Consider the following 12,427-nt stretch of genomic DNA (forward strand, 5'->3'; position numbering starts at 1 on the left):
TTGGCTGTTCATTCTGACAGGCTCCTTCCAACATACATGCCTTCTGCTTTCTTCCTGCACTGCCTGTGAAGTTATTTCTGATTTATAAACATTCAGATGCAAAGAAGCATTTCTAGTTGGGAAGAATAAATTTGCTAAAGACAAAGGGCGTGCTAAATTTACAGATTCTGTGACATTCCACAATTTAGTAAAGTTTGGTACTTTCCATCAAGTGAGCTGCATTGCTCAATCTAAATATTGTGTTAGAATTTACCAAATAGTCAAGAATGCATTTTTCTGTTAATAAAACTAAAAGTCTTTGAAATCTTTAATACTTGTTATACTTTGAAAATGTTAGAAGCAAGAATTTAAAAAATGTGAACCTGTTGTGATTTGTGTCCTGTGTTTTAGTGTCCACTTATTTTTTCTGACTTTGATGGGAAAATATGGAAACTTGCTCTGCAGTGGCAATTTAAAATTTTCTTGGCATTGAAGATAAACTGAGTTTTTGTTAATATAATGAGGAAAAAGTCAAGTATTTTATTTTGAGTGTATTTCACTCTTGAAATTTATCACAGTATGTCTTGGTCCTGAGTTTGCTTCTTATCCTAGAAAAATTAAGATCTTGTTTACTACCTATATGCACACATTAGAATTTGTCCAACAAGCTGGAACAAAACTCTGCTACAGAAACCCAGAATTTTTCAAGGGACCAAAAAGATAAACATTAGAGCTTTTATGTTCTAGTATTTATTAGAAGCCTTTAAATAAAGAGAGATTTTCAGCATTTACAACACGTGTATCTTGATAAGCTGTGATTAATAGCTCTGAAGGATCGAAAATGAGTTCCAAACACAATATCCAGAACTTTTTCCTAAGTCAAATGTATTTTTGAAAACTCTCCAAAAGATCATGCATTTACCAACTTTAGGAAAGGACACTTCTGTAATTGCAATGTGTCCTTTCAATAATTCTCAACAGGTTATTGTTTCTTGTCTCAGAATTGAGGGTACTTAAAGGCTGTTAAATAGTGTCATGTATATCCACAAGAAATTCTCTGCAGTGGAAAATAAGTTGGGCTTAATCTTTTAATACAGAATGGGGAAATGGTCACATTTTTAATTGTGGAATTTTTTAATATACTGTTAATCTAGTTCTGAATCTGTGATCCTTCTGGTTGTCTGTCTTCCATTGCAGTGATTTACAGATATGTTGGTGTTGCAGAAATCTGTGGAAGTGATATAACCAGTTAAACATAAATCAGTATTTAATGGAAGTGTGAGTGGACAAAATGAGGTTATTTTGTCAAAGACTGACCTTCTAAAATTACAGGATCATTTTGTGGTGACAGTATTGTTAACATGAAAAGTCAAACTAGCTAGTGGTTTGTTCTATGTTGTTTTACATTATCTTTAAAAATGTATGTGTTTCAGAGCAATTCATGATGTTAAAGCCACAGACATGGGAATGAGCAAAGTAAGATTCAAGGCAGAAGTAGACTTTGATGGACGTGTTGTTACTCGGTCTTACCTGGAAAAACAAGATATTGAACAGCTGCTACAAGTATGTAGAAAAAATTGCTTTTGTAACCCTCAATATTTGATACTTATTTTCCAATTTCAAGTACCTCTAAACCCAAGACTTGAAAGTAGATGAGATACATTTCACTTCTTCCTTTGAAGGGTTGCAGATGTTCTTGCTTTGTGTTAGTGTTTTAAATGTACTTAGAGAGATCTGTATTATGTGCTGCTGAAAAAGACCTACTTTTGGCCTGAGAAGGAGGAAGGCAGATATTTTTTAATTCATTACCCTTGAGATTGGTTCATGTGATCAGAGCCAGGTGCGAATAATGCCAAGGTTGTGCATTTGCTCCCTGCACTGGCCATTCAAATAAGTGTTGGAGTCAATAACCCTTGTGTGTCACTTCCACTCTCAATATTCTATCATTCTGTGATTGTTTTGTTAGAAAATACAGATATGTAAAAAAAAATTGATGAGAACATAATTATTCCAATGCATTTATTGAATTATAAGATCTGCAGTTAAAACGAGAGGCTTGTCATCTGCAAATAGGTATCTGTTTTGACAGAGCCATTTGCCCTGGGTGTTGGTGGTGCAGTGCTGGGGTTTACAGGTCCAGCTGTTCAGACTTGGTGTGAATATGGATTGCCTGCATTATAATTTAGCATTTTGATGATGTTTAAGAATTAACCATCTTTAGTAAGTGTCAGTCTCTGATTTCAGTATAGTTCAGAGTAGCTTTTCTTAAGCTCTCTTTTCAAGAGAGAACTAATACTCTGCTGTATTCTATATGGCAGAATTATGAAATATGAAGAAAATAATTATTTATCTAAATTAAAAGGAGAGTTTTAAGTGAGCAAAATATTTTGACAAGACAATGTTTTTGTTTTCACTGGTAACTTTCTTATGTACATTTGTTTACAAAATTTCTTTTCTACCCTTTCAAAATGAAATACAGATATCTGCATTTTGTCTGTCCATTAAGCATGCCTTAGAAGTTATGTTTACTTTTAAATTTTACATTATAGTTTTTAAAATCATTAAGTCAGTATCCCAATTTCAAAGTCCTGTTAATGTCAAAATAAGAATTAGGAGTGTGTATGTATAGTGCAATAACTGATCAATTCATCTATAGGACTTCAATTTATTGCATTTTTGAGACGAAGAGTGCTATCAGCTTTGTACCACTGAGACACTGCAAGTTTGCCTGGTTTTATATTGCCAGTTGCTTTGCTGTTGCAGTTTTTAGTGCACTAGTCTTCTTTTCATGGCTTTGTTAGCTTTTATTCTTTACCTGCTATTCCCTTTGGCAATTGCATACAACCTCCACTAGTTCTTACAATACCTCGAGTATTGTTGGGAAAGATCTTCCTGATTGATTCTAGGTTGGCAACTGCTTCTTTCACTGGTCATTGTTGTTACATGTGGTAACCTCATGTCAGCTATAAAAATGTCATTGAAGGATAGCTCCTTTCAGAAGGCTTCAGCCATCTGAAGTCAGAGGCTGACAGTGTGCTTGCCTTTTGACCTATACTTTTTCAAACAAGCAGCTCATTCAACTAACACTGGTGTCAACATTATTCTTTCTACAGTTGTGAAGTATTTCTTGAAATGCTGTCATTTAGATTACCTTGGTGTTTTTCTTGTTAGACTTGCTGTGATTGTAGCCATGGGTTATTGTGGTTGAGGTATGTTTTAAGCTTGCTCAATTCATTATTCTTCTTCAGTATTGGAGTAGTGAGAAGGGAGGAGAAGTTGCTGTCATGCGCTTGTATGTACAAGAAGAATAAGTTGACAAAAAGTTTGTCTTTTTGCAATAACATATTTATCCTAAACATACTTCAGCTGAGATAAACTGCAGGACAAATGGCTTCCAGACAGGTTGGTGTGAGACCTCTAAGGAAAGCTCATGGCTTTAAACTGAAAGGTGATGGACATAAAGTAGATACAAGAAAAAACTGTACTGAGGTGGCCAGGGTGCTGAGACAGTGGACCAGGTTGCCTAGAGAAGTTGTGGATGCCCCATCCCTGGAGTTGTTTAGAGCTAGGTTGGATAGGGCCCTGAGTAACCTGGTTGTAGCAGAAAGTGTCCCTGCCCATGGCAGTGGGGAAACAACTAGGTGATCTTTAGGGACCTTTCTGACCCAAACCATTGTGTCATTCTATGGCAATACTGTAGTACCTGCTTTGGTGCTGCTGATGTCTGTAGTTTTTTTGGAGAGTGGAGTTAAAAATCCCGTCTTCCTTAATCTCATTCCTTCCCTTTTTTATGCTGTTGGTCTCTTAGTCTGACTTCCAGTCAACTGTCTTCAAGTTTCTGATATTATGGAGGAGTCATATTTACAGCAGTATTTGTCATAATCCCTGTGGACTTTCAGATGAGTTAATAATGTAATGCCCAGAGAAGACAATGTAATGGAACAGCAAGAATGTAGAAAATGGAGAAAGAATACACAGGGGTATCCTGCTCTGCCTTGCTGTGAGGAATACCTCAGAAACTTCTTGAAAATAAAAGAAATTCTCTAAACTTATTTGGAAACTTAAGGATGAAATCAATTGAAGATAGAAGGTTTTGTATTAAATGCAGGTGTAATGACAGAGCCAGCTGTTTTCATCAACTAGATGCTACTCTTCTGGGTCTTTGAGACACAAGAACAGATGATGTTTTGAGAGTAAATGGCAAAAGCTGAAGTGTTTTGTTTAGGTTTTTTTTCCTCCCTCTTGAAATATGTCAAGACCCTCTGGAGTGTTATTCCTTTATTTTCTTTTCCTCATCTCAATCTCTTAAATTTAATTTCTTCCTAGGAAATTCAGCAAGTGAAAACCCTTGAAGAATTAGAAGCCTTTATGCTTAAGCATGGTGAGAATATCGTTGACACGCTGGGAGCTGAAGTAGACAGACTTGAGAAGGACCTGAAGGTAAATTTAACTGCTTATTAGTGAGTGCTTATTCTGTGATTCATTTTAAACAAAATCTCTGCATCTACTTTCTGAGATTTAATTTGTAAATATGAGAGAGGGAAGGAAGTTGATGTTACAAATGCAGATTTTCTTGCTGTAGTATTATTATCTAAGTTCTGGCCACCAGCAAATCCTTACTTTGCCACTGATCCATTTATTAAATTTTTTGTTCCATTTTATACCAACATAGAAAAAATTTTCATTCAGTAGACCTGAATGTGTCTTTTTCACTGTATTCTCAGAATGCTAGACTATTTATAGGCTGTTGAAGTCTGTTTTGGCTGGCTGTAAAAAAGAATTTTTTTTTTAACTCGATCTTAGAATTATATCAAATATTTCTGTGTGATGGGACTGCTACTCAACATCTTTGACTCTTGTTGAAGCTGTACAGTGTTTATTTTACTTTACAAAAGCCTCTCAGCTGTCTTATATTTTTTTTTCCACTATGCAATTTAAATATCCTCTGGCTGATGCAAGAAAGGGTTGTTCCCATTTTTACCCCTAGGGGTATTTGGGCTGTCAGTCTTACCTTCCTGCTATGAATTCAGAGCTCCAAGTATACTGACCCCCAGATAAATGCAGTCCTGCCATGACTGTTCTTTCTGGCCATGAGACACTACTCAAGAGTATGTCTGTCCTTGCTTGTTATATTTCATGAATATTCTAGTTTAAGTTTCTATCCCTAGGGTTGTCCTGTTTAAGAATCAAAATATTATTTTTGATTTTAATTGCATCATCTGAATCAGTTCTTCATGCATGGTTTTTAGGAGCAGGATCATGCCTAATTTTTTTTATAAACATGGATACTGCTTTTTGGTATAGCCATATATATATATATATATATATATATATATATATATATATATATATATATATATATATAGTGATTGTGTTGGTATTGAATATGCTTTACTAGATATACTAGTCAGGTTCACATGCTTAATGTCTTTGAAGTCGTGACTTTCTCATGGATTGTACAATTCATGTAATGGTGATAACATATTTCTATAATATCAGAAAATGCATATTTCTTAGTAGAAACAGTGTTCTGAATCTTTATAAATAGCTTAATGGCAGAGAACAAATTATTTCAGCAATCTTACCCATTGTTCAGGAAAGCATCTGTTAAAACTTTAAGAAAGTGAGATATTTATATACATGTGTATCTGAACGTTTATATAAAACTCTACTGCCTTGTTAAAATTGAGAGCTCCTCCATATTTCATAAAGCATAAGAACTAATTTATCCATGATGTTGAAAAGTATTTTTCAAATAAAAAGATGACTTAGCCTTCCAAAAATGCCTTATAATACGGACAATGTTTATTGAAACTCTTCCTCATTTTAAAATAGTCCCTATGTTACCCAAAAAGGAAATTTGTTATCTAGTTGACAACATCATACCAGAACCATATTGTAACTATGTGCAAAAATGCATTTGAAAATTTTCAATTCATTGTTTTTAAATTTTATTTCAGCAACGAAATCCTGATGTTCGTCACGTGGATTTGGAGATACTGTAGACTTGAACAGGAGAAGTCTCCAGGTTGCTGCCCTTGTGGGAAGAAGTGACATGAAGGGCTGCAAAGCTTCTGGGATTGCAGAGCCTCAGCACCATACCTCGCTTCCTTTGCCCTCAGCTTCCTGGACTCTTAGCACTGCTTCTGTTTCTGGAAGAGCGCTAGACTTGCAGACAAAAATTTCCATGGAAAAATCAGTTTCAAAAAGCTACTTGAGTTAAATTCCACAGGAGAGTCTGTCCAATAATATTTACTGTGATTCAGAACTTACAACCTAACAACCAGGTTTAGTTAGGCAAGTACAGCTGCCTGAAACTATACAACACATGTAGTTTTCCATTTGTGTCCCTTTGCAGTCTGTTTGCACTTCTTTAGTTTCTTTCAAGATATCATTAAAGGTTCTTGGGAGATATTAAGATTAGATAGGAAGAGTTTGTTCCAGTGGAACCTGCCAACCTTAAATTGTAATTTTTCAACTGTGTGATTGTTTCACAGTTTTTCTTTTCTATGAGATAAATTGTTTCATATGGGCGCTGGCCTTATCTCAATGACCATGACCTGGAAACTTTTTTTTTGCCACCATTATTACTGCACTTGAGGAAAATGAGGCTTTTCACCTGAGAGGAGCCAGCTGGATGGTTTAGCCAGAGTACATTGAGTTACTGTGAAAAATTACTGTGTACAAATTTTGGTGCATTTCCTCTCTTTAAATTTTGGTTTTTTTCCCTACTTTAACATTTGTTTTCTTATTTGTAAATATCTTCAGATGTGATCTGGGAGATATTTATGGTAGTGCTTATTAAAAGTTACCTGGCATTTTTGGCTTTTTATATTTTAATAGACTCTATTGCCAGATATGGGCTTTGATAGAAGATATGAGAGATGTAGTTGGAATATATAATAGTAAAAAATGATCTATTTATAATTAAACGAATGAATACATTGTATTTTTAATTTATTTGCCTTTAGATATTACCTGAATTCAGAACCACTTCCTCTGAATTTTTGTATAACTTGACCTTGCTTGTTTGGGAAAGTAGAGTAATTCTATCAGTGGTCCTCAACAATCCAGAGATAAGTGATTAGTTTATAACTTGGAAATGTGAAATTCTAGAGCTGTGTACAATTGTCTCAAGGCTTTCTGCAGTAGGTACTCAAGTTGTATCAGATTCTTTGAGACCCAGTCTTTTTAAAGAAGGCCATGAGTACTGAACATGTGAGTTGAAATATAAGTGAAATAACCGTATTTAAGTAGCACTGAGGAAAAGTCTTTATGCACTTTAATGTAAAATAAGATTTACTCATGCATGACAGGTGGCAATAAGACCATCCTAGTAACTCAGTTGCTGAATAATGGCTAAATTGCTGAAAGAAGAAATGTTGATATGAAACAAAAGTCTTCAAAAATCAATTTAAGATTATATTATAAGTGTTGCAGCAAATAATTGTGGAGACCAATATGTACAGATTTGACTAAAAGCATTTTAGAATTATTTTTTTTTCATACTAGGTGTCACTTTACCAGTGAACAATGAGAGTTTAAAATAACATGCCTTTTTGACAACTGCAAAGCACTTTGCATGCTGGTTGTTTTAAGTAGAAAAACATTCCAGAGTTAAGTTACAGATGGGGCTTCACATACAGTAATTGTGGGTGAAAGGATCTTCTTGGTACCCTTTTCCATAATCCCTGTCCACTGGTGGCTTCTTTATAGCATACTACCTTATGATGGCTGATTCAAAAGAAGGCTTCCTTTATCTGGTTTTCTCCTATTGCAAAACTAGTTAATATATTTAAGCCTGATGATTTAAAATGTAGTTTAAAGGTAATTTGGAAGTCTCCCATATCAAATAAATAAGGCATATTTTTAGCACATTATAAATAATTTACCTTTCTCCTCACCCTTCTATGTAAAATTCATCTCATCTCAGTGTGCACTCTCCTGGTGTTAGTCTTATTCATGAAGAGCACTGGAATCTGGTAATGCATAACCTGTTTTCTTCTCCCTGGAATATTTATTTGCATTTTGAATTTGAATAAACATATTAATAAACCAGATATTTCAGAAATCAAAAACCTGAAGAGAAGTAAAACTGGGAAAAGGTTCTTCCTGCCGAGGTTAGTGAAAGCAGCCAATGTGATCCAAGTGGTTTGCATGCTGGAGTTACTGATGAATGAGTAATGTCAGTGGGCAGAATTTTCACAGGGCAGAACTTTCCCTGCCAGCTTAGTAAACGTTATCTCAATAGCAAAGTGTTCCTGTATCATTTTCAAGAGGAGGTATGAGCTTATATTCTTACAAGACATCTGCTCCAAAAGCCTATTAAAATGTTTTGTTTTTTTTTTTTTATTCATTGGAGGTGTAATTCATCTGAATTTTGACCTTAGTTTCCTTATTTGAGTCAGAAGAATACCCATTCACTCCTTTTGTTTATATTCAAGAAAGAATTGAGTTAATTGTAGCCTGGTTTACTGATTACAGCATCACCATGTGTTAAAGTCAAGATGCCAGGACTTGAGTGTTTTTGGGTACATTACTGTTGACTAGTCTCTGTTTGTTAAAGTGACCTGGATGGTGATGTACTACAAAAAGGCAGGCAGACTGGTTTTGGCAGTACCTCGGAAGTTTACATGTCATGCAGTTGGATGGAAATACTGATTCATTGAGCCTCCCAAGTTCGAAGAGAATAGTAATTCCAAGCTGTTACATTTTAATTTATATGTTAAAATTCACAAATTGTTTTTTACAGATGACATTTTTACTGCTTTTTTCTTTAACTGCCATTATAGTCAAAACTTTGAGGTAATGCGGGTCCACTACTTATTTTACTTTTATTTTAATGTTTTTGAGGAAAATAATTAGCTAATAAATTTACATTTACATTATGAAGTCCTCAGATTAAAGAGCTGTACATGTGTGGAGAAGTGAATTTTTCTTTATCACAAATGCAATTACAAAATAGGTTTTTTTACAGAGTTTAAGGAAAATAAGTGAGGATTTACTTAACAATAAAGTTATATCCTAGGATTTTTTCCATTAAGGTGTGGTGTTTTAAAATAATTTATTTCTGTAGACTGCCCTTGCAAGTTCTATTTTTTCAAGTTTTGTTCAAAGTATGGCTGCCCACCCTCTCTGCTTTGTGGAAGATTCTTACATGCTGTGCAGTGACTCATGATTCTGTAAAACTTGCAATGTTTTAGAAACTTGTCTTAGTGTTCCAATATACTGAATGATCTGAATGTATTTCAAGTCCAAGTTGGCTGGATACTAATAATGCATTTTGCTATAGAATTATTTTTTCTGTAAAGGATAAAAATTTGAAGTGATTTTCTTTCCCCGAGCAATGAACTTCAAGTCTAAATTGTCTCCATTATACACTGGAAATTCAGCGTTTGTTGTGGTGTCCCTTTCGCCCTCCCCTTTTAAAGCATTTATGAAGGGTACAGTGCTAGTAGTGAACACCCCAGTGGATTACTGTGTTACAGGGACTGCTTGGTTGTTGTGTTCTGGTCCAGAAGTACTGGGGGAACACATATTTGCAAGGACAAGTTTACATTCTTTATTCCCTGTGACTTATCCTGGAACTGAAGACTTTTTAGACTCTATTTTTTTCCTTCCTTGAATTCCCACACAGATTTTATTGTTTTTTTTGAAGTGACTCTTACTTTTTGAGGAAGAAGCTATTCTGAACATCTTATATTTTTAAAAGCAGGGGTGAATTCTACTCTTGGTCTGTGAATTTTGTACTGTACTTCATGTTCATTAATAGTTAAGAATAGTGATTACTGCTTTGAAAACTACAAACCATGTTAGCCATAACCAAGTTTTCTGATCCTGTCAGATTCTTTTTTATCAGTGTCAGGAGACTCATTTTTTGAGAGATTTCTACTGTCCCCTCTTTGATAAAAGGAGAGTACAGGAATATTTTTAGGTATGTTTTGTCTATTATACATTGATTGCAGTCCTGTGTCCTCCTTATTTGTAATAATTTTAGCTGTTTTTTCTTTTTTCTGTAACAAAGAAAAAAATATGCATTATAGAAGTATCTGTAATAGTGATGAGTACATCAAATACAGTCTTCATGCAAAGAGTTTTCATGACCTTGTCTGTTCACAGTGTGGCAATTTTTGAAAATTATCAATGAAGTAATCCTTTTTCTAAACTTGACTTAGATGTTTTCCTTAGAGAGGAAACCAGAGCACCATATTGTTTAAGATTTGAAAAAAAAAATGTTTCCTTTTATGATCACATGTTCTTGAGGCATTTTGGCATGGTAGAACAATTGATGACTATTGACTCCTGTACAAAACCTGCCCTTCTGTGCATACCTAAAGGCTTACAGAAGTGAGTATAAAATGACAGTGTGCTTTTTTCCCTTCTAGCTTAAGTATTGTGCTGCTTCTATTATTGTTGTCTCTGAATAGAGAGTACCACTAACGTCTCTTTTGCAGTTCACCTGCATAATGTAAATGAGAAGTTGAGGTGTACCAAAAAGACTTGTTTTTAATAGAGGGTTTGCATAGCTTAAATATTTTTTTTCTTTCTTGTTAGTGAGACACAAATTATTGAGATCAAAAGTAGACTGTATTACATAAAAAAAGAAATATGAATCCAGACTCTAAAGAACAGTAGTTCAATTTTTGAAATGTATGTCCTTTGAGGAAAATAAAACAGAAGCTTTAAGTGGATATATGGTCTATAGAAGCTGCAGTCAGTCAGGCTTTGCTGAAGCCGAAGAAATTAAACTAAAAGTATATGATTAAAAGAAAAGAATCCAAGGAAGGAAAAGACCCAAGACATTGAGCACCTGGAAATAAGAAAGGATGAAAATCATCTAAAAAACTTATCCAGAAATAAGAAGTAGTGATTGGAGAAGAAAAGAACGATAAGAAATTATATTTTATTAGAACGTATAAAACTAGGTAGGATGATGTTTTCTTTCTTTCACCAATATTCTGATAGTTGAGTAATTCCCTGAGCAAAAGCTCTTTTTTCCTATACTGAAAATCAGAGCCTCTATGTCCTGATATGGTGTTCAGCCTTGCAGGTACAAACCTATTTGTCCCCTGAAAGCTGCTAAGGATGATGTTGTAGTCTCAGGTTTTTTTGGTGAGGTATGTGTTTGGTAAGTGGAGGGTGAATAATGTTATTTGTGGAAGTGGGAGCTGGAGTGAATTAAAGAGAAAATTAATTGATTCTTTTAGACAGAAGATGACTGGAGCACCATACTGAATGTGCTGTGGGAAAAGTGCTCTGTTCTAAGGTCTGCAGTATCCTTGCAGTGGACTGTAGTCATTGATGAATACATTAGTCTTTATTTTTCAATTTGCTGAGATGTCTGTGGATAATTGAATCACATTCTGAAAAGGAGATAAAACATTCAAAATGTAATGTGAAAAGGATGTATGTTTTTAAATACCACAGACACTACAGCATATTAAAATAGATAGGCAGAAGATATTCTGTATTATGTAGGGCGCTTGTGGACATTTTTTTCTTGTGTAAATCAAAGCCACCAATTAAAATGAAAGGTGTTGGTTACTTTTTAGAAGTGTTACACTAACAGCAAGCCCAGTCAAATTTTTGTATAGCCAGCATTCAAAGTTCTGTTCTAGGGAAGAGGTGCCTGTTAAAATAGTGGAGTACAGATCCATAATCTAGCATAAATTTAGTTTTTGTAATCTAAATTTAGACTGTGTTTAAAACTTTTGAGGTTGTGATCAGCTGCTTCAAATCTGAAGTCAGAAGAAAAAAGCCATGATGTGTAAATTATGTAATATAAAAGGGATTTTTTTAGGTTTCTCTTCAAATTAAATATGCTGAAGGACTGTGTGAAAAGTGTTCGAAAAATGCCTAAACTGTTTGGAAAGCATTTTGGCTATTGCCAAGATGGTATTAAATTTGAAAGTCAACAGTGAGGATTTTTCACTTGTGGTAGAGGTTTCAAAGTACAATGTCAAAGTCAAAATCCATTTTTCCATTTTGCAGTCTTTTAATCAGATTCACCAGCCCCCACCCCATCCCATGTCTTGCATTTTGTGTATTGGCTTTTTCATTCTGTGTCTTGGTTACTCCTTATTAGTATGGGGAAGTAATTTTGATTTGTGAGGTGTAGACATTGGAATAATTACCTGCATATGTTCTTTGTTTTGTAATTATACTTGAATTCAGTACATTCTGTATCGTGGCTGGAAGTTGTAATTACTCAGTAAAATGTTACATAGCCAGTAAGGGTCGTGTTCTGTTAATTTAAGCAATTTTATATGTATTGGAAAAATAAGCAATAACACTGGCTTTAGGCAGCTGATGGTTTGCTGTGTTTCTGAATTCCAATTGCATATAACTATTTTATGGATGCAAAACAAAAGAAAGGTTCTGTCCATCTATGTGTGCTAGTTATTGACTCTGCCTTCCCAATGCTGGCACACACTGTTCAATAGCATGT

The 12,427-nt window shown here is 34.5% G+C and overlaps 1 protein-coding gene across 1 annotated transcript in view; it reads left to right on the plus strand.

Moving 5' to 3' along the window:
• Positions 1-12,213, plus strand: part of SLC30A9 (solute carrier family 30 member 9) — a 33,888-nt gene extending 21,675 nt beyond the window's left edge. The window contains exons 16-18 of the mRNA XM_054291972.1: positions 1,413-1,542; positions 4,306-4,419; positions 5,940-12,213. Coding sequence (XP_054147947.1) covers positions 1,413-1,542; positions 4,306-4,419; positions 5,940-5,984 — 289 coding nt within the window. The 3' untranslated portion in view covers positions 5,985-12,213. The remainder of the gene's footprint in view (positions 1-1,412; positions 1,543-4,305; positions 4,420-5,939) is intronic.
• The last annotated feature ends 214 nt before the right edge of the window (positions 12,214-12,427 follow it).

Source organism: Melozone crissalis, unplaced genomic scaffold, assembly GCF_028551555.1.
Source record: "Melozone crissalis strain CALT ecotype California unplaced genomic scaffold, PUWL_Pcris_2 ptg000006l_1, whole genome shotgun sequence".
NCBI classification, from domain to species: Eukaryota; Metazoa; Chordata; class Aves; order Passeriformes; family Passerellidae; genus Melozone; species Melozone crissalis.